General features: G+C 39.5%; 1 protein-coding gene across 5 annotated transcripts in view; it reads right to left on the bottom strand.

Annotated features, from left to right (window-relative positions):
• LOC135488106 (disks large homolog 5-like) overlaps positions 1 to 27888 on the bottom strand; it is a 67196-nt gene that overhangs the window by 32804 nt on the left and 6504 nt on the right. The window contains exons 2-3 of one of the 5 annotated variants that reach the window (XM_064772549.1): positions 26375 to 26485; positions 106 to 186 (exon numbers count right to left, since the gene is read on the bottom strand). In XM_064772549.1, the coding sequence (XP_064628619.1) occupies positions 106 to 186; positions 26375 to 26485 (192 nt within the window). Of the gene's footprint in view, positions 1 to 105; positions 187 to 502; positions 566 to 17602; positions 18378 to 26374; positions 26486 to 27888 lie in introns of those variants that run through there. The other 4 variants (XM_064772567.1, XM_064772586.1, XM_064772556.1 and 1 more) reach the window with 4 other exon arrangements.

Genomic DNA, 27888 nt, shown 5'->3' with positions numbered 1-27888 from the left:
CTCATGGGTCAAATTTTTTTTTCATTCTGACAGCATGCCACCCCCCTTCTTCAAGAAGATTTAACTGCAAACTCTCGGCTTTCAGGCAGAAATGGATCAACTGACCTGACTCACTCATGTGTTGCAGGACGGTACTGCTGGAGCCAGACCCTGAGCTTGAATCAGTATTGCCCATGGTATCAGGCCCTGCAGGAAGAAGAGCAAGAAATGGGATGATGAGAAAAACACTTGTAAAACCGGCACAAGATCAAATGATGTCGGAGACAAAATGTGCCCATGACAATTCCAAGACTCTAAACATCCTTCCTCAAGTTGTGTCACAAGATGGCGTTGTCCCTGCTCTGAAAACTGAAGTAATCCAGTTAGTACTAGAAAGAGATAGGAAAAATGGGGAAACAATGGATCAGAGAAATGGTCGTTTGTTTTTATATGCATCCAGGCACGGCAGCAACACACTTCTACAGTTTGTGTTAAAGTTGTTGACACAAAGTCATCAGCTTACCTTGAAAGCCAGCTGTAAACAACAGCCATCCAGCATGTCACCAAATTCAAAGATAGAAATGTTAGTAAACACTGGATCTCAATTTGAGATAAGTGCCATTAACATATCTCTTGGTTGTTTTTTATATAAGAATCACCTGGGGGCAACGTTAATAGTATTATCCAAGTGAGGCTATCATTGGAGGCAGAAGATCTAAGAAGTGGAGAGGAGATTTGCTGAAGTTGAAATCTTCGCTAAAATCCAGTCATCTTTAGTATGTCAAACATGTCAGGCTTTGTATAAACATAGCTTCTTTTTAAGATCACTCTTTGAAATAGGAAAAGCAAAATGCACATCCTCCTATATCACTAGACTCCGGAAAGTTAATGACACTTTCTATTGATGATAATACCAATGATGTTATGATGAGAGAACCCAACAAATAGAACAAACCCTAAAGCATGGGTCATGTTTGTAGAAAAACAAAAGCATGATGTATGATACAGGATGCCTGTGTTACTTGCTATTATAAAGTTGATTAGCAAACGAGGTGGACAATTGAGAGGGATATGACCCAATTGGGAATAATCATATTTTATTAACAACAATTTCCCTGCTACAGTGTTTCTGGAATTGATTGATTTGATGGGAAGGAAATGGAACAAGTTTATATTTTTCTCTAAATGAGTAAGGACTGCATTATGTGTAATTCCGCTGAAGTATTCGTCACCAATTGTAACATAAAAGAGTGGGTGTGGTTGACATTTACACCATTATCACATTGATGACATATGGGAAAATAAAAACGGTAACAAGCCCATATCCTCTGTGTGCACCACTAAAATAGCAGGTCTTGTAAATTGCAATATTTGGAAAGACATTCAAAGACAAATGTTATATCTAGAATATCAACAATATCAATATTGGCATCATAATTCATAAATGAGACTGGCTGTCTTTAAAAAAATACAGAAAATCAGGACAATACTGAAAACGTCACAAATGCCCTTTGCCAGCAAGAACTTTGGCTTCTTATCAGCTTTGGAGTTTTTCTAAACAAATTTCTTTGTTTTGAATTTGTATCCAAAAAATCAGCGGGTCGAATTGGAATGAATCTGATACAGAGCATTCACTGACTGCACTGTGTGGAGATATTTAACTAGAATAACAACACGATTTGCCAAATAAGGGACTCCCCCCCAGTAATTTTAATGCAGTTTGTGCTAAAAGGTTTATCAGTGGTTGTTGAGAAATCTCTGAATAGGCTAGGATTCAGGCACTGCATGGTTGCTAAGACCATCAAAAGTGTACACCAACTGGGAAGTATTTTTTAGGCAACCACAAATTCTGTCTACAACCTTTTTTCCTAATTGAGCGAACATCAAAGGTTGTAACAGAAACCTCTCATTAGATGTCTCTGAAATGACATTCAAAGCTGGATAAGTCTCTAATTTCAAACCTAATAAATCTAGATTTTCAAACTTCATTTGTCAAGACAATCTGTAAGGAAAATAATACATTGCAATCCAGCTGCTTTGAAAAGGGAGTTGCAACATCACCGATAATTTGAGCTTTCCACAAATTATAGATTGCAGAGTTTATAGGGGAACTATACATACCATTACAAAATCCAATTAAAGAAGGAGTGTAAAATGAGCATGTAACTCTCTAGAATTTCAAGTATATACCAGGTGGTTTATTGTGAACACGATCATTCACTTATACTTAAATTCAAGCAACAGAGCTGTTGCTTTCAGTGCATAACACACTGATCCACCAAGTCGTTGACATCCCAAGACTGCTCGGTAAAACTGGATAATTGTAATCAAAGAAATAAAGTTCATGTGTGGCTATAATGAGGAATTTGAGTTTGACTTACATGACATTTAGCGCTTTCTGCTCTTTACAGCATCATCAAAATGTACTACAAAATGTGAGCTTACAGTATTATAAGTTTATATGTTACCAGATCAGAGCAAAACCAGGCACGTGTCTCTCTGAGCTTGGCAGGTTGATACGGACTGGTTGTTCATATCACTGTTGTCCGCCTTTTGTGAAATCCATGTCAAAATCCCTGGCTGTTGTCATGGGTGTACCCATGGTCTAGTGTCGTGATCTAGGCGATTTCTGTCGAACTTTCCGGCGAATTTTTGACGATTTTTGAGGAGGTTTTGGCGAATTTTGGCGAACTTGTAAAAATTCGCCGTAAATTCGCCGTAAATTCGCCAGAAATTCGCCGGTGAATTTCAGCGAATAATTTGGACAAGGCCCCTTAAAGCTCCAGTCAAAGAAAGCCTTTCGTCTAGGTATTTTCAAATGCAAGTCGATTTAAATGTAGGCTTGACATTTCGAAATGTCATTTGGCAGGTTGCCAGACAATCAAATGTCATGTGGCAGGGAAAGTGTTGATAACAAAAGAAATATACCAAAGATGTGCTCCTCATCATAGAAATAATAAAAGAATCAAAACCCAATATCTCAGAGTCATTTGTCAAGAGAGATGACAAGTGATATGATAGCAATCAGATGCTGTGAATTAAACGCGAAAGTCATTGATATGCCAGGCTCAGCCAACACAGAGATCATCAGAAATACGTCAACAGATGAAAGCCCTTCAAGAAAGAAGATCAATTGGATAGTAATCGAGACTGATTCATGCCAGGCAATGCCAGTAGCATTTTGTAGGGGGCTGCTGGAAATGAATGATCGAGAACTGCGGGATGGATGAGGGGAGGATCTGTGCACGTGTATGCAATATGGATTTCAATATGTTCAACCATTTACAGTGTATATGAGATTTCATTTTACGCAAAAATGTGTCTGTTGGTCAGTTCTGGAGGGGTCTGGGAATGAACGGCTGACTGAATGTGCGAAAGCTGGGATTTCCACTTTTATGGGTGGTCGTGATTTACAACTACTTATACTCATAGCACTAAAGCATTTTGAGCTTCTGAAAAACCATTTCCTGAATGTCTCAAACCCTTGATATGGGTCAAGATGCAAAACTGTTAAGGACTTTTAAAGTAAAGAGGTAGGCAGCAACATGAGTTGACCAAAATCTAGCATGGAATGACTGAGACCATCCATCCACAGACATCAGCCACATTTCATTTGATTATCGAGTCAGAAAAAACCAACTAATGTAGCTGCAAAGCCATTGGTTTTTTGGTAATTAAACAACTTAATGAACCAAACAGTGATGCATCATTAGGACGGCCGTGACATCAAGAGCAATTAGCATTTGATGACTTGTCAATACGCCATGAGTCATCCAATCTACTCTGATAAATTTACTGCCAGCGGTAACAACATTTCTAAAGATTCAAGAGCAGTGCGTTAGCTAGGATTGCGATATATTCACAAGTTGTGCAGCACGAGCTGCACTAGTTGATCCATGTGGCTTTTGATATAACAGTAATATTGGCACAAGTATTTTCTCGTTATCGTCCTAAATTTGTCTGTTGACGGTGCGACAAGTTGAGTAGTGCATGAACAGTCGACAACTACTGCAAAAGTTGCGGTCAGTGGCTGCTGTGCAGAATCAGAAAAGGCTTGGATTTTTCTCTAAAGATGGACAGGTTGAAATCCATTAATGAAATGGCCAGGGCCATTGTGCTCACCTCATGTGGAGGAAAGATGGATAAAGAGCATGGTCTTGTGTCATGTAGTGTTAGGTTTGATGTAGGTCCAAGCAATTACAATTTCCCCAAAATGGCCAATTTACAGTACATTCGACCTCTGTGACCTTGAAAAGTAGGTCAAATCAAAGAAGACCCGGGTGACACATTGAATGGTTGTTAGAATTAGATGTACCTATGATATAAAATTGGTGCCAATCGGGCAAGTCATTACTAGGAATAATGGCATTTTGAAGAATTTAGGATTTGGTCCCCTCCCTGGAGGCCAAACGGCAAATCAGATCGCACCAAACTTCGGTACCTGAGATCACCTGACCAAGGGGTACATGTGTACTTAATTTGTGATCAATAGTCATTGCAGTTAAGAAACGTGCCATAGTTACGGCCCGACGGCGAATTTACGCCATTTGACCTCTGTGACCTTGACAAGAAGGTCAAATTAAAAACCTGTGTGACATATACTGTATGGTGGTTAGATGTACCCATGATATCAAATTGGTGGCAATCGGGCAAGAAGTTAAGGAATAATCACATTTTTAAGGTTTTTGGATTTTGCCCCCTGGTGGTCAAGTGGTGAATCATATTGGACCAAACTTCCGTCCCTGAGATCACCTGACTAAGGGGTAAATGTGTACCAAATTTAGTATCAATAGTCATTGCAGTTTAGAAACGTGCCATCGTTACATCCTAACGGCCAATTTACACCATTTGACCTCTGTGACCTTGAAAAGGAGGTCAAATCAAAAACCCGGAGGATATATGATGCACCTTTGCTAGAAGTACCTACCATATTTTTTTCAAAATTTCCCGACTACTATTAAGGGAGATATTGCATATTTTCACTTTTAACGTTTGGCCCCCTGGTGGCCAAACCATGAAACGAATCGGACCGAAACTTGGTCTCCAAGGTGTCATTACATAAGGGTACATGTGTACCAAGTTTCAACTCAATAGCTCTAACAGTTACGAAACGTGCCCTGCTAACGGACGACGGACGACGACGACGACGACGACGACGACGACGACGGACGACGGACGCCATGGTATGGGATAAGCTCACCTCTGCTAAGAGGTGAGCTAAAGATACTGAATGAACAAGTCACTCATCAATATCATTGGAACACGTTATGGTATTAACAGATTGACTTGACTCAGTCCACCATCCCTTATGCCAGGAAGATGTTCCCTTTGGCACATATGCGAGTTCGGGTCCTCATTATCTCTATTAAAGTCAAACAGAAACCAGCCCCCTATACTGTGCATATTGGTCATAATTAGACCAATCACAGCAAAACCAGGCGCATGTCGCTCTGAACTTGGCAGGTTGAGACAGATCGTTTGTTCATTTCACTGCTGTCTTCCTTTTGTGAAATCGAAGTACATCAATTACTTATATTATCTCCTGATGTCAATTAGGCTCATCTTCTGTATGTGGGACATGGGCCTTAATTGTTTTGCTGTGACGGTGACAAATTTGATCCGCTAGCTCCTGCTGGTGCACCCTTTCATAGTTCATGTAAAGATATGCTTGGGGACTGAGAGGCAAATCCTGTGAACGTAAAACAGTCTAGCCTTTGAGTTTGGCAGTTCCAATTAAAGGAGGTCGATAAACCAATGTAAATCAATGCCCTCCCGGAGCACAACACTGATCAAGGAACCAGCGACTCAAGTTACAGCCTTTGAAGTAGGTCTTGGTCAACAGATAGGGAGTGGCTGTCTATGTGAACGCAAGGTCTTGGTTTGCCATCATTACGGCCCCGATAGTAAGGGAAAATGTCTCAACAGCTAGAGGAAGAGGCCATGCAGTGCTCTTTGGCATCAGAAGTTAAGTCCCCGCAATATTCCACTCTGCAGCAGCGCTGCTGTTTAATTTTTGCTTCTGGTGATTCCCGATTTTGATAACCTGGACACAACACGCATTTTTAAAAGACCCCTCAAAAAGTGCAAAATCAAAGCGCAATGTGTAAAATATCAAAACTGGAAAAAGTAGCATGGATCACAAAGTTGGAATCTAAGGAAACTAACCCGGCTGTGAATATTTCAGGAATTAGGGTGCGGGTATCACAAAAGACTACCAGTATTTATCTAAAAAAATTTTGACTGAAGTTGGAAAATTCTTACATTGTAATATAGTGCAGAAATAGCCCACAGATCTTCAGAGTGATATGATAAATCTTACTGATTGAATTGCCATAAGCTACAGCTCAAATTCGTTTGAACTATAATCATTGTCATTATAGTCCACGTCTGTCAGACTTATCAATGATTTCCTTTTACTGTACGAGCATGAAATTGACAATTTGAGGAAGGAATGTTGTCAAATATGTGCAATGATCTTATGACTAGTCATATCAAGAGATTGCAAGTTCCTACTTTAATAGTCAAGAGGAAGAACCTTATCCTATTTCCTTCTGTGTCCCTTTGCGCAGTGGGGAGACATTTTTGATAGTTGTTCTTCCATCAATTCCCAAACCTCGTGCCTTTAAAGGGTTGACCATAGGCACCACCATTTTGACTATAGAACTTGAAATCTTAAAGCAATTAGAACTCCTTAAAAATGAAGTGAATGTCCATTTCTAATCTGGGAGGCTGTACTCTGGAAAACACAGAGCAGACTCCCACCCTTGAAATTGGCATTCACTTCGTTTTGAACGAGTTCTGTAATTGGTTTAGGTTCAAGTTCTAGCCAAAATGGTGGTATTCATGGTCAACTCTTAATTTGAAGACGTGGGTCTTTGTCATGTGCAGAAAAAACCTGGTGAGCATTTCCCCAGACAGCCAACCTAACCAAACAGTAAATTAACTTGACGACAGGTGCCCTGAAGGTAAAATAACCCTTTGTTTAGTCTGTGTCAGAGGTTCTAATCATGGGTCATTGCTTCTGTTAAGCCTATCGCGCCCCCTATCACCAGGCTTAAATGCAGTGATGGCCCAGTTATCTCAGCTGATCACCAATCCAACACCTGTGTCCTCGCCAAGTTTAGGTTTTATAGCTCAATCGAGCTTGATCACTGTGTACAAGGGCTTCATAAGAAGAGCCTGCTGTACAGGCCACAGGGTGGACAAGTGCATATTTTAATGCCGACAGGTATAGCAGATTGAAATGAAATGTCCTGGCATCATTGTGTTCACCTGGGAATGATTTTATAGTGGTAGATGAAAAGAGACATGGAGGTTAAATTAACATTTTTATATGACAAAATGTGGCACTATCAATTTTGACCTCTGTGAACATTGATAACTAGGTCAAAATTAGGTCACAATTGACCTAAATTGCGTCAACCTGTACAAAATAAGGTTTTCAAAGATGGCTGCCTGGAGCCCAGAAAGTAGGTCAAATGGCAATGATTTTTTTGTGTGTCAAGCCATGTTGTCAGAAGACATCCACACACCAAGATTCAACTTTCTAGACTCAACAGTGAGCTAAAGTGCCACCATTGTTTATGGACGATGGACGACAGACGGACCGATGACGTTCGACGGACAAGACGTGACGACATAAGCTCACCCAGGGAGCTAAAAATACCAGATTTGTATTGAAACGCTCTGCATAACAATAGAATATGATCAATAGACTCTACTTCTGGGAAATATAGCTTTGGTTGTTTGCACACAGTGTCGATGGGGCTAATTTAGACATGTAAAGCTGGCAAAATGTGTGCACCACAACGAAATAGACACAGTAGTTGGTGGAAGTGCAAAAAAACACAGAAATTGGACTGGCAGAAATGTAATGTACTAAAGTGTAAGATTGGACGATAGGCCATTCAAGGCAACATCAGCTCTCAGCATTGAAAGAGTTAATCTTCATTTTGAAATAGAAAGCCCCACCCCTCTAACAGCGTTTACAGTGAACTCAAAGAGGCGTCATGCTTTAGAGTCAAAGGAAGCTCATATTAGTACAACACACTGAGTCGTAATGCCTACAGACCATTGAAGTCATCCAGTTACTAATAGCCAACATCCTTTATAGTGACCCATCTCGGTCGATACAGACTCCACAGGTTTGCGATTGATTAAAGAATTGACCGCCACTGCGCAAAGCTTTAGACCAAATCAATAGCGCATCTTGTTAGTGTACATGTATTGAGAATCCTCCAGAGTTGATACAAGGAGTCGGGATAGCTTTGAACCTACAAGCTGAAATTAACCCTTTAACCTCAAATTCGCAGCGCTTTCCAACTTCTCCTTGATTTGGCATGTCGCTGAATAGGCCTTCAATGTGGACTTTAAATTGAAGGATTTTCTGTCTCCCATACAAAATATAGACTTTTCATATGAGTTACACGATAATTTTTGTTCTATGTACTGTAACATCTTCGCTTTTGCAAAGGTAAAAAATATTGCATGACCTATGAAAAAATATTAGATTTTTAGTATCATTACACAATATGATGTCACTAAATAGTGTTTTCCGCGTGTCATAATGGGTCTCAAAAAAACATTGTGCTTCTAGCTTAAGCAAATGAAATAATATCATAACAGTATTAATACAAGGAAAGAAAAAAATACAAGAAACTATCAGATCCATCAGCACTCCTAAACTTTAAATATTCTTAGATGCCTCCAAAACAAGTGATTTTTATTGCTGCAACCTACAACAATATTTCGCATGAGACTAAAAATACCTCACCAGATAGGATCACCGCATGTGCCTGCAACAAGAATTGGTTGGAACTACTTCCTGCCAAATATCAAATTCAGCGAGTTCAAACAGCTTTACCAGATTAAATGAGTGATTTTGTTCTTCATCGCTCCTCACAGCAATAATTGTCACCAGTCATATCGATGAAAATCTCTTATTTGCACAGCACTTAACCTGATGCGTAGTATTGCAAGGGAGTGCCGTCAAGTCAGCTTTCAAAACAAGCCGGGACTTGTCATCTTATTCATAAGCAGCTCGAGAAGATGACACATTCCTTAGTACCTTCTTAGGGAGCATGTCAAAAGGATATTAAACCCTTAAAAAAAACCTGTTTGTCAGGGGGAACAGGGTTGACAAATATGTATTTATTTCATCCCCTCTTTGCTTTTTTGGCATAACCTAATAAAGTATTGTCGATGCTGGAGCAGGGGAGCAATGTGGAAGCCAATAGTGCTAATACTTGAGTGATTTTGGTAAATTCTTGGGTCCTGACATCAGAGATTTTGCATTTCTCAGAGGTTCACTGTCAACCAATGTGAAACCTTTAAACCTCGGTAAATTCTTGTCCAAAATGGCCATTTCTTGACTAAAGGTAGTGCCAAAACAGTAATGTTTGTCTTTTTAGGGGATGGGGTCCAGGGAGAAATTAAGAGTGTTTTTTGGCTTCCGGTATTATTTTGATATGCTCCCTCAGAATATATTGCCTAATGGACACAAAAGCGAGGAAAGATAATCTTCAGATGACACAGAAGTAGACAGGTTTTTTGTGATGACATCTGATCCAAGATACTGTTTTTTTAGGAGATATAAGAAATGACTGAATCCCTTTTGCAAGTTATCGATTAGAAACAAAGTGACGAAAACAAAAGGCTTTATTTCTCATCCGGGTTATACAATTTATAACAATGTCTAAGAAGTGCTGGAATTGTAGAGAGTATAAATGGAGTATAGATGTGTTCATAAAAGCCTAAAGAAAATGTCTTCGGACCTTATTGTGCTCGAATATCGTAAGTTTTGATGACATCTCTTCAAATTGACCATAAACCCTTTCAGTACATCTCTCCCCTTGATTAAAAGTCAAACAGTCTAAATATGAAGCTAGATACATGTTAGTGCAAAATAGACTAAAGGGTCATTCAAGTTGTGTACCGCTCTGCTGGTCAACGGTATTGAGGTTTAAAGTAAAAGTTTTGTTGTATTCATTTCAGAATTCAGAAAGCTTATAGTATGACAGTAATACAAATTTTGTTTTAAACCCAGAAAATGGTGTAAACAACATGTATGATACTAAACAATGTGCAGAGCTATGATTTTCACAAACAACAATATTTCATTGTTGTTTGTTTGTTGTTTATTCTATTCATTTTACTCAGTTTCTCATTCTTTTATTTGGAATTCACAGTATTGATCAAACAGGCTTTGAACTGCAAAATATCAAAGAGCACTTATGGATTTTGTTAAAGAAAATGTAGATTTATTATCCAGTATTTGAAATCCTGTAGCACGCTGTTACTGTATTTATACATTGTATAAAAATTTGGCGGATTTGAGTAGCCTGAAGCAGTTCAAGACCTTTGCCGAAAGAATCTCAATACCTAGTATAAATGGTGGCTAAGTTTTATGCAGCCAACTGTAACTGTTGGCAAAATTTTAAAACAGTTTATTACATCGTAACAGGTGAATATGTCTTTCATGTGTATAAATATATCATGTAAAATGACTACATGTAGGTACATGTGACATGATCTTGTGAAAGTTTGACATTTTGCAAATTTGCAAATTGTTGACCTTGACCCTGAGCTTTGATCAAACAGTGGGACACTGCATTCAAATGCCACCAGTGACCTTGACTATTGACCTTATAGCCTTTACCAATATACCTAAGTCAGCACATCAAGGGCAGCCTGAGGATTTCTGGTACACCACAATTGTGACTCGCTCTACCAAAACTAGGCGCTTGTCGCATCTGAACTTGACAGGTTGATACGGACTTGTTGTTTATTTCCCTATTGTAGACCTTTTGTGAAATCTATTACAAACTGATTTGGTCACATTTCACAAAAGGTCTACAATAGGGAAATGAACAACAAGTCCGTATCAACCTGGCAAGTTCAGATGCGACAAGCGCCTAGTTTTGGTAGAGCGGGTCACAATTGTGACCCGTCACAGCAAAATCAGGCGCATGTCGCTCTGAGCTTGGCAGGTTGAGACGGACTGTTTGTTCATTTCTCTATTGTCTGCCTTTTGTGAAATATGAGCACATCAATTTCTTCCATTATCTCCTGGTGTCATTTAGGCTCATCTTCTGTGCGACAGGCGTCTGGTTTTGCTGTGACGGGTCACAATTAGAAAGTCCACATACAACATATCAAGGAATACAAGACTATGGTCTGTAAACTCATATATCTTATAACCATCTCATTGGCGCTTCAAGATGGACTAAAGAACGATATTAGAGTTAAGCAAGGAAGCAAGCATGAATGATGAACGGAATGGCTGTTTGAAAGAAACACACTCATGACACTGTCAGAGTACATTTTCTTTTTCATTCTTTCTCAGCCAAAGGAGAAACTTGTCATAACTTTTCTTGGAGAATATTGGTAACGCCACGCCTTTGGAAAGTTACACTTTGCAGTTGAACTGCACAAGATAGCCAATACAAGGGTCAGAAAACCTGTGCCAAAGAAGAGAAAGAGAGAAACCTACATTGCATAATACGATACTCTGAGGAAATATTAGTATGTTCTCGTCACACATCGGTAGATGATTAGACGTTTCACTCCCCAACAAAGGCCAAAGCAACAGCAATCTGAGGCGGTATACTCACTTCAGGACCGGGAAGAAGGCGGCAGGATGGTGAAGTTTTGCTTGGTGATGTGAAACTTGAGATTATTTCAATAAAGCCAGCAAATGAAGCTGCTGGATAATTCTTGAGAAAGTGGAAAGCGCCTTTTTGGAGTTGGATCATGCTGACTATAAAGTAGAATAAGTGCGATATCTACCAGAAAGTATATTTGTGTTGGCACCAGCCAGTGGCGAAATGTCACAAGTCACAAAGAAGTATACAATTTATTTGAAAGCACCAGATAGCTGTAAATGCCATGTACTTGTCCAAACCTTTTAAACTCTTTGATCAAAAAGGTCTACAGCAATCAGGGCATTTTTCAAAAGTGGTCCTCACCAAAATTTAGCAACACCAAGCATTTTTAAAGATGCTGATTTTGAAGAAATCGGCAACCTATTTTCATCATCAAGTCGCTGAGACCAGTTTATACCTCACCATGAGTCCAAGTGGGGTCAAGATTGTGATGAAGCAAAAGTAGTGATCAGGTTGACCACATGAGATCACTTAAACCCAGAGTAGGCGGACGGATATGAAGAACCTGACCTCGTTGACAACCTCAAATTACTTTTCTGTTGCATGTGAGAGCATATGACAAGTAGCAGTGAGATTCCGATTGCTGTTGGTCTAAGGTCAACTTAATCAAGTGAGTGAGAGTACAAGACTGGGTATGCTTGGCTGTGTCCAGTTAAAAGGGACATGAATAAAGCAAATCAGCAAGAGAATATGTTTAAAGGGTACTGTCCAGTACTGCTGAAAGGGTGGATGTCGTCCTGGGTGCCGACAAGTGGTACCCAGGTTCGAGATCGACTGGACAATATTAAGCACCCTGGGTGCCATTACACTAGACAAACAGCACCCAGCTTCTTCTTCTACACTTTTTCTATACCTACAACCGAGGTTGGCCCCACACTCACGGAGGTCACATGTCACGATAACCATAAGAAAAATAAAAATAAAAATATGCAGCAAATCCATTCTTTCTGTCATCATACAATTTTTCATTCTCTGAATATATCCCTCCTACATACCTTTTCTGAATAAATCATCCGTAATGTGCTTTCAAAGACCTATAGGCCTAAACGCGTTTTTTTCTGTTTATCTGTTCTTTTTATTTCGCGCACTGCTAATGCCGCAAGTACCACGGCGCGAGATAAAACGAAATTGCAAGAAACGTCCTCGTCCCTAAGATCCGTACGCCAGTCAAAAAGAAGCTGGGTGCTGTTTGTCTAGTGTAATGGCACCCAGGATGCTTATTGTCCAGTCGATCTCGAACCTGGGTACCATTTGTCAGCACCCAGGACGACATCCACCCTTTCAGCTCCAGTGGTCAAGAGAAAACAGTCTATTTCATCGAATGCTACTTATAGATATTCCCACGTTTTCCCCACTAACCTTAAAATTGGTGTTGCCAAAACCTGCAACAGCTATAAACGACATGCGTGGTGTGGCGAAGGAGATGGGGAAAAAACTTATATCAATTGTGACATAAATGACAGGAGTATTGCTGTTTCGAGAGAAAAATTCATCAGAGAAGAGCAATCCCAACTGTATTGTTCAGCATCTAATCAATTTCTACCGATTACGAAACAGCAGTTATTGACAGATCTCTTCAGATGCATTTGGGGAGAAACTTCCAAATGTACCACTGTTTTTTTCTTCCACTGTTATTGACAGCTACCTTCAACTCTGCACAAAAGATGGTACGGTCGATACCTCAGGATATTTCTTGATGAAGAAGTAAAAGTAGTCATAACTCAGTGAGCATAGATTTCAAACTGTGTTTTAAAATATTTTAAAAGTAGCTTTTAGGTGCCAACCCATTACCAACACTATTATCTTCCATATGGACAAACATACTATACTGCAGGTATTATTAAGAAAATGTTCAGTTTTTCTGATATCATGCGTACAATGTAGGCCCACAAAGACATGCAGTCAACCTGTCAAAACCACGAACAGAATCTGCACAATACATATAATATCACTAATATTACATGTCTGATATTGTCAGCCCTTCTACCAATGGATGGAGAATATCAACTACTTTATTTGCTGTTTCAATCAAGCTGAAGAAAGCAATATGCCAAGGCAATCAAGCAAGAGAGAATAGCAATGACAATCTTTCCCTCATATTTGCCTTGTCTATTTCACCCTGATAAGACATTTCATGTATGACAAAGACAAAGTCACCTTTGCAGTCTTTAGTCAGTATGAACACGCAATGTTCAGCTCAGCATTTGACAAGGTAAAATTTTACCGAATAGTCATGTTGTGGAATTGATCCCTCACCCCACCAATCAAATCAAAATTGACCCATTCATGAAATGCTCTGGTGTTGCCAACTGATGTAATGTCATGACTTTTTGAGTGTTTATTCCTCTCACAAACATAATCATGCAGTAGTCATTTGATGTAATGAAAAGGTTTGCTGATCAATTATTAGACTATTACTTTAATTAAGCCAAAAGCTTTTCCTTTTCAAGAAAGGCAGTTTAATACTAAAACATACATGTGGGCTGTTGTTTTTATCACTTTAATTAAAAGATACAGTCAAGATGAACGAGATGACACCTCATGTAACTCTGAACTCCCAAAGATACAAAGAACATGTAGATACAGGGTATTTTGACATAATGTGAAATACAACATGTGCCAGGACGTGGTAGTGGGTTCTCCACCTCTTCGAGGGGTTTTAGTACAGCATAAACACCATTTCCTAAAGGCAGAACTCAATAAGTCAAATTATTATTGAGGCTTTTATTTTGCAACTCGCAGCCAAGAGGAGCTCATCTATCTATCTACTAAAAGCCCCCAATTGTCAGAATTTGGTGCCTATGTAGTGCTCATAAGATGCTGTACAGTATTGCTGCCAAAGTCGTGGGATTTATGAATTCTTGGCACTACAGTAGAACCTCTCTATTAAGGACACCTACGGGACTGACAAATGCTTTCCTTAATAGAGTGGTGTCCTGATTAGAGAGGTCACACTGAATGGAAAGAACCAATTTGGGACCAAAAATCGTGTTCTTAATAGAGAGGTGTCCACTAAAAGAGGTTCTACTGTATTCATCTCATTTCTATTTAGCAGCCTCCAGAGAGACTGCACTCAATCAAGCTTTTTGTGCGAACCAATCATGAATACGCAACTTTGAATGGATAGATTTCGTCACGGTGCAAGAATTAAGGAATATTTAATCCAGTGGCAATTTGAAAGTGACATGCAAAAGGAAATACGTGTCTGGTATTCATACAAGTCGTGGTTGATTCTATTATTATTCCTGTCATGGAAGAAATCGTCTGTGATCGAGACTCCCAGGAAACTCTTATACCGGTATATAGTGTCTTGAGCAGCGCTCCTTATCATATAAATATGACTTGACGTTCTAGCTGAGAATATTGTATTTCCATCAAGCTATAAAACCACTTGAGCTATCACTTGGGTATGAGACCAATACCACATCAAATTATATGAATTTCTGAAGTGTTTGAGAAAAAAGTGTCATCATATACAACTGATATAGCATAAGAACCTTCTAGTCAATCTGTTTGGTGATGTTCTGCATTACTGAAACCCATTAAAGGCCGGGATGGGAAGGGACGGCTACTTCTACCCAAGTAGATTAATCCTATAGTGCGAGACACCACTCATTTCATCAATGGATAGTATTGGCCCAAACCCTATAATATATTTGCAATCTTTCAATTACTGAGAACATCATAGCTATAACTGTGCTGGAGGCAGACAATTGTCGAGGAAAACATTCTATTCAACTTCTAGTAAGGCCTAATTTTTTATAGGAAGTTTGGGAAAGGACTGTAAATTTGCGGCATACTAATGGAAAGAAATTGTTGCTGTATGACCGAAAACCAAGTAGCAAATGTCAAGGTACTTCAAGAAAACCTGTTTGCAAGACCTCAGAGGATATATGATATCCATCCCCAAGCTGCACTTCCAGAAACTCTCAATTATAGACCACTATAGGCAATCATATTGATCATGAATTTTGAATAAGACTTGTTCCACCAATGTTAGTGTCGTGAAAAGCAACATCTCATTGCCATTAATGTTTCCATCCACATCCGATTTATACAATGGATTACTTCCGATAAAAGTTTCATAGTGATTGGGGCAATTAATTGCTTGGATTGAGTACTATTTGGATCCATTATCTGCAAGACTTGGTGCTAAAGAATGTCTCCAAATGAAAGTTTTAATATTTGCAACAAATTCAGTGCTTTGCATAAGTGGCCACATTACAATGTGGGCCAAAAATAAACTTTCTGTGCTACACAACGCCAATGAGCTAATGCATTTCACAAATTGATTCGCCTTTTTCCCCATCTCGATCCCAAATTGCTTCGACCCATGCTCTCCAGTTACTGGCAAAATAGAACCTAGGAAACAGGATGCCCTTTCCTGTGTTTCCCACTCAGGGAGGACATGTAGTGGTTTTCCTTTTTATCTTTTGCAAGGAGTCAATTTGCTGCAGAACAGAAAATACACCTGGTCTCATATGACATGTACAAAACTCATTGCCTTTTTTCCTTTGCAGGATTTCCTCAAAACTGACAACTTTATACCTATAACAAACAGAAACCAGATCAGTCACAAGTGCAATACTCTCCAAAGTGATCATCACCTGCAAGATACAATGTCCTTTCATTTCTTTGGCATAACAAAGAAAGTGATAAGGATACTGTGGTGTTCTATAGCAATTTTGTGACTACATCAATGCATCCCTAGCTGTTAAGCTTGATTGGACAAAAGCAGTAGACACTGCCTTTCCAATTCATATCAGCATATCAAAGCTTTCCTTTGGTTAAATGCCTCATAGGCTGGTTTGTGCTCAGCCTTTAAAATTTGTCGCAACTAATTTTTCTTTTCAATCATATGGAAACAAAAGATGACTTTTTTAAGGTATTTTGAATTTTTGGGAAGAGTATAGAATCAGCAGTTATTGGAATTACGTGTTATTACTGCTCTAAAAAGTTGAAAAAGGTAACCAGCCATAACTGAAGCATTGAAAGTTAGTTAATAATCGTACAGTCGATGAATGACAGCAATAACATACAGTTGTTTTATCAGTTCTCAATCGTATTCATCCATAAGAGAGAAATGGCAATTGGGAAAACTCTAGAATGCCAGAGTAAATATCGCATTCGAGGTTTTGCTCAGCCATAAAAGTCATGCATGTTTATTGAAAACACTTGTCTTTTTTATGGTTAGCATAGCAATGAAATGAAGACATTGAATAATGAATGCGTGATTATGCATTCCGTGACCAGATTTAATCGCAAACACTTAATAATGGAGTATTGAATTTGGGAAAGTGAATCATTTCAAAACAGCCAAAGACTTGGACTGTAGGAAGCCTATACAAACCATGGCATAACTACTACATCCAACAGATGAAGAAGCTAGACCTATACAAATTCATCGATTTCTGCTTTGCCTAGATAAGTACTGTTTCAGTTGGCATAAATGTACATTCCAGGCTTTATAAATGACAACAATGGCATAAGCACCTGCTGAGGCGGGCTGATGCATTTCATTTGAAATACTCAATAAAAAGTGAACATTGACAATGGATTAGTCTGACTTAAAAATTCTCATAGCACTGAGTTCTGAATGTCTTCATACATAGGCTGAGATGCTGGTATTCATGTGAAGAGTGGCAGGTTCTGCATAACAAAACAGCCAATTTTTTAATGGATATCTCTATTGCCAACACCATAAATAAGCAAAACTACATGAGAGTACTGGTGTATCAGACTATAGCCAGAAGGAAGAGTAAAACATTTGCCTGAAATCTTTTCAACATACAATACTCGGAAACGAATGACCTTGCTTTATAACAAGGGAGAGTGGTAACTAAAAAGCAAAAGGAAAAGAGTTCATTGCTGTAAAATTTCCAACATTTTACTAACAAAATTTGATTAGGAAGATCCATGTACGTATGTACATATTGTGAGAGTAAATCCCACACATTTACCTGATCGAATGCTCCATGACCTTCTGATGGCTTTCCCTGCTGGACCATGCCAGCTTGTCCTGGTCATCTGGCCGTAAATTGTCCGGTGGTAGGGAATAAGGTTGTTGACGTACGGCAAGGCTAGGCGCTCACAACTCATGGTCACATCGAAAAATTATGAAGGAGACATCAAGAAAGGTGATAATTTCCAAGATTATCCTTCACAGAATAAGAATCAGGAGGAGAAAACCATGTCTAATCCAATGAAAGGACGAAAGGAGGAGCACTGAAAAGCCATGGCTCTGAAAAGCAGACAAAGGCAGCCACTCCAGCTCTGGGAACTAGTCTCCGAAGAAATTCATACACCAAACTTTTTCTTCAAGTCGGCAAATTGAGTAATTTGACTTATCCGAGGCGCCGAAAGATGTATTCCATTGTGTTGCCTTCCCAAACTTCTCATCACAGCAAGAGTGCTTTTTTGGGGAAATATTCCTATTATCTTAGTCTTTGGCATCCCACTCCCAGGTGAGAATCAACCAGCCCTACTAGTTATTTCCTTCCCATGAAAGCGCAGACACAACACAGGATATCCATAGCAAATTTTATGGCAAGTCATCAAAATTCCAACATGTAACACACACTCGTGAAGAATAGCAATTTCAAAACCGGAATTTTAACAGGAACGTTCAAAAGTTGCTTCACCGGTGAAAATCATTATTGCAAAACATTACAGCCGCTGGAATCGGTGAAAAACTGCACGAATTCTTCGAGAAGGCTGCGCAGCCATCCATGTAGTTATTTACTCACAAGTTTGCAGCTTCCTGCACTGTGTAATGTAAAAGCAGCCTACATGGAAATGAAAAACAAGTTGGATATCTTGTCAAAGTTCCAAGAGTTCCAGCATAGAGTATAGGCACAAACAATTGCATGATAATGGTCTTTTTTTGTTGCACAGTTTATGGAACCTGCTGTCTGGTGATACATCTCCCATCTGTATATGTATTATTTTGCCTGCATAATCACCGCAATTGAATTAAGTAAAGTTTTAAACAGAGTCCCATGAAGGCAGAAAGTTCCAGGTTACCTAATGCAAATCACATGAAGTCTATTTCTAATACATCTTTATTATGATGAGTATGCTACTAGGAGAACAGGGAGATGCATTGTGTCACCATAACAACATCCGTCACGAAAAAACTGGCCATCCTGTTGGCACGAGCCTGTGCTTCACTGGAGCACAGATTAGCCTGATTTGAACCACATAATCGGGTTTCTGTCAGCCGATATATCATTCCCAGACAAGACAAATCCTTTCTTTGCACACTAACTCGAAGCCAGGTTGCTATACATGTATAGATGACAGCCAACCAAAAGACAACTACAAATCTGTCATGCCTTCATTCCACAGACTACTTGTAACTCAGGAACAAATCGAGTTGTTGGAATAGTGAATAGGAAATAGTGATGCATACAGAAACAAGGAATCCAAGGGAATACATGTAGTGTGTAAGTGCCATGAGGTCTATCCTCCAAACCTGCTTCACTCCACCAGCCAAACGACATGTATTTCTTTGTAGGGCTCGGTAATCAAGAACATCTCCGACAACTTCAAAGGTTTACACAGAAACTGATTATATCCTCAGAATCCTAATCTAGCGAAATGGAGCGAGACACAGAAATATCATCCCTCCATCAATGGAGGCAGTTCGCCCACAACTGTCTCCACTTCCTTGGAACTAACTGATCACATCCTCGAGTAAAGCTCATCTGTCAATCTCGTCGCATTCTTACAGCTTCTGTCACGAGCATACCAGTCATACTGGAGATATTGATTCGTCGAGCGCTGCAGGATGAGACGCGGCCAATAGGAAATGCACAAACGGAATGCTCAAGATGCAATTGTGAACCATTATACAATCAGTGTTATCATCATTGTCTTGCATTGCAGTGCACAGATATAAATCCTCTGCAATTCATCTTAGACTAATTTATCACTCGGGAGCACTCACTGTAATCCCAGATTTCCATTCCAGAAAAAAAACAACGCGCATTAGTCATCTGAACGATTGTGGCTGTTCTTTCGGCACTTTTTAAAAATTGAATCAAGTGAATATTGGATGACTACAAAATAGCCGGAAGAAAGGAAGTAGTAAGAAGTAAATGAAGTGCACCAGGGACATTGTGCTCAAATGGGGAGAATCAAAGTAAGTTATGACAATTCCTAACTGACGTTAATATCTCAAGAGTTTTCCATATTGTCTTTTAATTAGGTATGAAGACAGAGAACGTTGCCAAAGTCGGCCATCGTCGCCTTGTAATGTAGGTCAGTGCATTCATGACTCAAAAATCCTTTAAATCAACTGTTCTTTAGGGGAGTCTCCTAGCCTAATGGTTGACACTGCTGGCTATCACGCAATAGGGCCCGGGTTCGATCCCGGGAGAACCCAGGATTGTATTTCTGGATGAACCGGCGTGGCTTTCAAAGAAACTAAATTCCTGGCTCTTCACAGTCCTTTGAATTGGATTTAAAACCAAGGTTCCTTGTAATCTGGTGTCTATGCTAGCTAGCCTAAGGGCAAGCAAAGGACCCCACCAAGTGAGAAACATGAGCAGCTTGTGTGGACTCTACCTCTGGCGAAAGATGGAGTCACTAGGCCAAAAAAACCGATTGGCGCCTAACCATAAAGTGGCAAGCAAAAACACTCATCCCGCCTTGGACATGTTGGAGGAGGAATACTCCCTGGAGAATTATACTTCCCAGTGCATAGAGCGAATGCTGTGAAGAAGTACAATGTAGGAAGAAGAACTGTTCTTTAGAGGTGAGGGACAGTCCTGAAAAAGGAAACTCCTTGTACACTCGGGTATTTGGGGTTTTTAAAAAACAAGTAGGATAATTTAACAGGGATGGAGACTATGACTTACTGCAACATGATGATCTCCGCCAATGTCTTCTCAACAGTTCTTATGAAGGATGGAGAACTACAGTGTTTGTATATCAAGCTGAGTTAGATGCATTTTGATGTGACCAACTGTGCCGGGTGCCCCTCTGTGAAAACGCCAATCTTCACTTGATCTCTTAGAAGTGGTTCGGGTGTATGAACCAAAATTAGTACGATTGAAAAAAAAACCACCGTGAATTTTAGCAATGCACTTCTTCTTCAGCATTGCTCCAAAACATTCAGGTGGTTGTGATGAACCCAAATTCCATCACAGCAAAACACCTGTCCTCAACTCAAGTCAGCCTCTCATTCTCATCAATAATCTACAACAGCTAGCTCATCAGTCGAAGGCAGTGGAAACAACTGTCTGCAAGAAATAGTTGGGTGGTATTTTAGGTGAATTGGCAATTCTGATCAATCCCCCGAGTTGCAATCAGAAACCTAACCAACATGACAAGTCCCTAAAAACAAAGCCCCAATCAACGGGCAAAGATACAATCACTGTGATGATGATGGTGATGAAAACATGTTCAGCACAACAGCGAGATCTGCAATGATGTCGTATTTTCAGTTGTTGCTTACAAATGACGTCAAAATGACACACAGCATAGTCATGAAAGTGATAGGTGATCAGTCACAACCAAACCAGGCGCATGTCATTCTGAGCTTGGCAGGTTGAGACGGACTGGTTGTTTATTTCACTGTTGTCTGCCTTATGTGAAATTGGAACCCATTAAACATTTTTTCCATTATCTCTGGTGTCATTTTGGCTCATCTTACTGTGTCACATGCGCCTCTGACCCATGCTGCTGCTGATGATGATGATGATGATGATGGTGTATCTTATTCTTACATCATTCTTCTTTATAGAATGAAACATGTAAAAGTCTTGCTTACATGTAAAAGTCTTGCTTACATGTAAAAGTCTTGCTGACATGTAAAAGTCTTGCTTACATGTAAAATTCTTGCTTACATGTAAAAGTCTTGCTTTATACATAGATGAACTTGCACTGCAACTTGCAGCTTCCCATCCGTTTTATAATAAGACCAAGACTTTTCATTTTATACTGGATCTAACAGGTCATTTGTGCCAATTATCATAATCAGATCGACAAACCCACAAAACTGGAAGGTTCTATATGTGTTCTTGTTCGACTTAAAAATGCAAGGAATTACGATTTCACAACATCGGTTGTTCTGCACAGCACCAGTGAACCTAAACTCCTAGCTGCTAAGCTTTGGACATGTACACAGCCGTCACAGTCAGGCTGTATCTCAATTTTTCATCCAGTCCTACAAGACGTGAGTCGGTTGACGATCACTGCAACTCAATTTACCTCGCAACCACTGCCTGATCGCAATTGGCAAGGACAAATTGCTACTGATTTGGATGATTTTGTTATTTAGATTACTGACTTGAGAGTGCTCTGATTAGCAATGATTGGCAACCAGGAAATTGAACTTCGATGAGTTTGCAGAGACGATGAAAGCTTTCTTCTGGATTGGTTTTCAACCAATTCACTAGTTTGCTATTGCTCAGCCGCCAAATAGTTTATCAAGTGGAATTTTATCCCCGTTTCTGTTGCAGAAGAGACTATGAGTATCACTTCTCTGCACTTGATGATGGTCCGAGGACTTTCCTAGCAAACCTGGTACCCATACTTCCAGGTAGAGAGAATAATACAGTGGAACCTCCATTAGCGGACACCTCTCTATTAAGGACAACCTCTCAATTAAGTACACTAGGTTTGGTCCCAAATTGGTTGTTTCCATTCAATTTGACCTCTCTAGTCAGGACACCTCTCTATTAAGGACAGCACTTGTCAGTCCTGAGGGGTCCTTAATAGAGAGGTTCTACTGTATGTGTAGGGTTTGGTGTCTTGCTAGAGGATAGACATGGAGATAAAACAGAACTGATCCTTCTGACGAGCAGAGCTATTTATTTCATTGGGCGGAGAGAAGATTTTGATCTGGTTATCAAAGGTTTTACAATCACGAACTTATCTGCTGATGAGAACATCAGAATTGTGCATTTCAACCCTTGAAACTCCAAAATGAGCAGCTGAGAAAAAAGCAGGTGCTTCTGCCACGAGCTTTTTCAAATTTAGAAATATAGGTCAACAGTTTCAGAGCTGAAAGCATTTATCTTCCAACTCCTAGTCCTAAAACACCTTATCAAAAAGACTGACGAACATCATTTGAAACGCAAAGCCACTCACAAAAGCAAAAGACAAAGTGAACAGCCAACTATTAACTATAACAGCCTGAAATCCTCACATAAATCGGCCAGCCGACATGTCAGGTTGTCACAAAATGTGAAATGATACAATCCTGGGGGGGTCTTTGAAATGAAAATAGAATTAAAATCTACAAAGTTTCACAATCCCAGTAGCTTTCCCATTTTCAAACATCAAGCACATTTACATTAATTATGATCCCCTGTGAAGCTTTCTAGATTAGAAATAAAATGTTGCTGAAATCGATGTGTTGTTGGTTTCATAATGCATAAATCATGTTCTTTGATTGATGTACTATTCATAATGGATTATGAGTGAACCATGTTTTCAAATGGAGTATTTCACAAGCCGGCTGAAACTGAAAAGCCAGGTGAACAAAAAATCCAATGACATAAGAGGCCATCAATCAGCTCCTCTAAAGACATATTCCCCCTGGAGAATTTCCCAGATTGCCCATGAGCATCTTATCAGGGCCTCCCAACTTACTACCGAGCATCTTTTCAGGGCCTTCCAACTTACTGAGCAGACTGCCCTGGATAGTGCTCCTTGAGGCCTGGGAGAATGGCCACCTCACAAGAAAAACATCCAAAACGTGCCTTAATTGATAACTTTTCTAAAATAAACTGTGTCCATCTGATAACATCGACAATATGCACTAAATTTCAAGGTAAATTAACCAGCAGGTTTAATAATCTGTGGTGCACGCACAAAGTCCATCCAAGCATATTTTACAATTTGTTCGCTTTCCATTGGACAAACCAGCAGTGCATTTTTCTCTTGATGCAAATCATGCTTGAAGAACCTTATCGCCGATGAACAAAACAATATTTCATTGAAAGACCCGACAACGTGGTTTTTCCAACTTCATTAAATAAATTTTCCCTTCCATTCCAAGGACAGACAACTTGGGAAACTGGAAGGCCTGATATTAGATGCTCGGCAATTTGGGGAATTGATTCTCAAGGGTGCAGTTATAAGGTGATTTGGAAAACCTGGCTATTCAAAAAGGCAGAAATTGGTAGGAAACGAAACTTGAACCATTCATACAATTCATACTAATCAAGGGTTGCTTCACATCTGGACTACCTTGATCGTTTTTATGTTCTCACAGGGTTGGCGCTGGGATTAGCCAAAGGCAAAAATTGAGGAAATTTGTGAAATCGGCACCAAAATTTGTTTCCGCGGCTGAAGGAAAGTTTGAAAAAGAGAAGAATTTGACACATTTCTATCACATTTCCAGTAACTGAGGCTTATTACTACTTTGACCCAGCTCACACCCTGTCTCTGATGAGGACATAACTACAAAAGTAGACCCTCTTCCTTCTAGCTATACGGTAAAAATATACGTCACCATGAGTATTGTGCCAACTAATTTGCCTCTTCACTACTTAGTACTTGGAGTATAAGATTCTTACAGAGCGTATGTACATGTACACAGATAAATGCAACCTATACTGTGTTGACACACCTGGGTGAGGTGTTTCTATTTCACATAGGCCTAGACCTTATATATCTATACGTGTTTCTAAACCAGCTCCGACACAGTATTTCATACACAAATGATAATGGCAGAAATTTACACCAAGGTGTATGATGGCGCCACTTCTCAGTGTTTCACAACCTTCACAACCTTCATAACCACCACGTCTTGAGTGCCCCTTTCAAACAACTGAAGTCCTCCATGTCCACTGTTGACATTTTTTTATACATGTACATGATTTTACCACCACAAACATTTTTTAAGTACAAACTACACAGTAGGTATCATGGGATGTGACCAATCTTTACCTCACGTATCATGTGATGAGACCAATCTCTATCTCATTCATATAATGCATCATTCATAAAGTAACTAGACCTGAAAAATCCTGGCGATGACATGAAAATTTAATTGTTAACAGTCTCAGATGTTTACGGAACGTGGGAAGAGAAGGTCACTAGTAACCATGGAAACAAGATGCTCAACCAGAACAAGATGTTCTAAAGGAGATAATGGTAAAACGGAGGAAATCTACGAAAGCCCAGAAGGATCATTCAAACTTCAAACTTCAACGTTGAAGTTTGAAGTTTGAAGTTGCTCTGACAGGCTTGGAGGAATTATACTTCACGTATAATTCCTCCAAGTTCCAGGTCACTTCAAACTTCAAACTTCAGTAAATTTTTAGATAGTCATAAATTAGTATAGGGTCGACTGACAAACCTGCAGTAGGCCTGCCCTTATATTTCTTACCTTACTTTTTCATTCGACCAGCGTTAGTGGTGATAACTTCACAAAGTATGTGGGAATCCAACACACGACCTTCTGATCATGACGGCGTTGCCTGAACAATGATTGAAGTTTGAAGTAACTCCAAGTCACTTCAATGTTGAAGTTTGAATGATCCTTCTGGGCTTTCATAGAAATCCTTACAATGGTTTCTTTGATGTTTACCCGAACCGACCCATCAAGCGATATGTCACCAAAATTTTCCAGAAGGTTTTTTTCATTTTTTCATCACTTCTGAAAGGGGCTTTTGGATTTTTCTTGTTAGCTGTGAGTAGGATGTTACATCAAACAAACAGTAATGAGTAACATACTTTATGTTGAGGATGTGCCCTCACCATCACTTCAAACACGGCAAATTACTGATACATGAGAACTGATTTACTTGCTTGATACAGGAGTATAGACTCTGTTATGCAGACAATGCAACGGTTTGTTTGCAAATAATCAGGGCACTGATATTTTGCGAGAACAGACTTCACATACTCCACCTTGTGTTAACTGTAGGAACTGAGAATAACACCTAATACATGACTGCTGGAAGTAAGTTTCTTTTCCCAATTCTTTTAACTAATCAATCACAGATTCCCAATATGCAATTTTTAAAATATTTCCCAATCCTCGGACAATTAGTTCAAGATGACACTATTAGCTCTTTATTATACATGTACAGTGGGACCTCTCTATTAAGGACACCCATAGGACTGACAAGTGCTGTCCTTAATTAAGAGGTGTCCTGATTAGAGAGGTTAAATTCAATGGAAACAACCGACTTGGTACCAAAACTAGTGTCCTCAATAGAAAGATTGTCCGTAATAGAGAGGCGTCTGCTAGGGAGGTTACACAGTATCTATTTTTAAAATACAGACCTTTCTGACTTCAACGCTGAATTCTAACACTAAATCATGATTTAGCCCCTATATTGAGAATTGGGAATTTTAAAACTGATTTTGTTGAGGATGCCGTGGGGATAAGATTAGGGGAAGAGTAGCCAACTTCAGACGAATACAATCCCAAATGAACAAATAGATAATTATAGATGGCAGCACCAGTCAGACTTGTTGCAGGTTACATGTATGCTCGGAACTAAAATGAACACTAGTTGAATGAAGCCTAATACATAATATTGAAAATTGTTAATAAAAGAATTCTACACAACAGAATTTTAATAATAAACCAGCTGAGAGACCTGAGAGAAAAATATGTAGTTTCTTATTGTCCTTGGAAAAATGTCACGTTTTTTTAGAAAAACTGACCTGTACATCACAACAATCAACATTTGAAATATTTTCCTGAAAGAGAGGTAAACCAAAATGTCCGAGAGATAATGGACTTCATTTAAATGCACACTGACCTGTTTCCTGCGAGAGGCTCCTCAGGGCATCCTCTTCTGAATCTGAGGTCAGAGAGGTTGACATCGATGTGGACATGGAGGTAGCAGTTGACATGGAAGTGGTCAGAGAATCTGCAAAACAAATGAAGACAATGAAATGGCCAGGGCCATTGTGCTCACCTCATGTGGAGGAAAGATGGATAAAGAGCATGGTATTGTGTCATGTAGTGTTAGGTTTGATGTAGGTCCAAGCAATTACAATTTCCCCAAAATGGCCAATTTACAGTACATTCGACCTCTGTGACCTTGAAAAGTAGGTCAAATCAAAGAAGACCCGGGTGACACATTGAATGGTTGTTAGAATTAGATGTACCTATGATATAAAATTGGTGTCAATCGGGCAAGTCATTACTAGGAATAATGGCATTTTGAAGAATTTAGGATTTGGCCCCCTCCCGGGAGGCCAAACGGCAAATCAGATTGCACCAAACTTCGGTACCTGAGATCACCTGAGATCACCTGACCAAGGGGTACATGTGTACTTAATTTGTGATCAATAGTCATTGCAGTTAAGAAACGTGCCATAGTTACGGCCTGACGGCATTTGACCTCTGTGACCTTGACAAGAAGGTCAAATTAAAAACCTGTGTGACATATACTGTATGGTGGTTAGATGTACCCATGATATCAAATTGGTGGCAATCGGGCAAGAAGTTAAGGAATAATCACATTTTTAAGGTTTTTGGATTTTGCCCCCTGGTGGTCAAGTGGTGAATCATATTGGACCAAACTTCGGTCCCTGAGATCACCTGACTCAGGGGTAAATGTGTACCAAATTTGGTATCAATAGTCATTGCAGTTTAGAAACGTGCCATTGTTACATCCTAACGGCCAATTTACACCATTTGACCTCTGTGACCTTGAAAAGGAGGTCAAATCAAAAACCCGGAGGATATATGATGCACCTTTGCTAGAAGTACCTACCATATTTTTTTCAAAATTTCCCGACTACTATTAAGGGAGATATTGCATATTTTCACTTTTAACGTTTGGCCCCCTGGTGGCCAAACCATGAAACGAATCGGACCGAAACTTGGTCTCCAAGGTGTCATTACATAAGGGTACATGTGTACCAAGTTTCAACTCAATAGCTCTAACAGTTACGAAACGTGCCCTGCTAACGGACGACGGACGACGACGGACGACGACGACGACGACGACGACGACGACGACGACGGACGACGGACGCCACGGTATGGGATAAGCTCACCTCTGCTAAGAGGTGAGCTAAAAAGTTGCTGCTAAAAAACAAATATATTGTTTACCCAAGATTTTCCCCCAAGTGTAGAAATTTCAAATGCAGAGAATTGTACATGTACAAAATTTAATGTACATTTATTGGGGAATTCGAATTATATGATACTGATAATCCATCCACAGTTGATGGTCCTGAGAAAGTTCTAATACAATGAATCCAAGCCTGCATTTAGTTTCAACAGTTTGTTGGATCCTGCAAGGAACTTTTTGATGAGTTT

This window comes from Lineus longissimus, chromosome 1 (genome assembly GCF_910592395.1).
Source record: "Lineus longissimus chromosome 1, tnLinLong1.2, whole genome shotgun sequence".
NCBI lineage: Eukaryota > Metazoa > Nemertea > Pilidiophora > Heteronemertea > Lineidae > Lineus > Lineus longissimus.
Note: the sequence above shows the minus strand (reverse complement) of the source record. Positions and strands in the feature narration are given on the sequence as shown.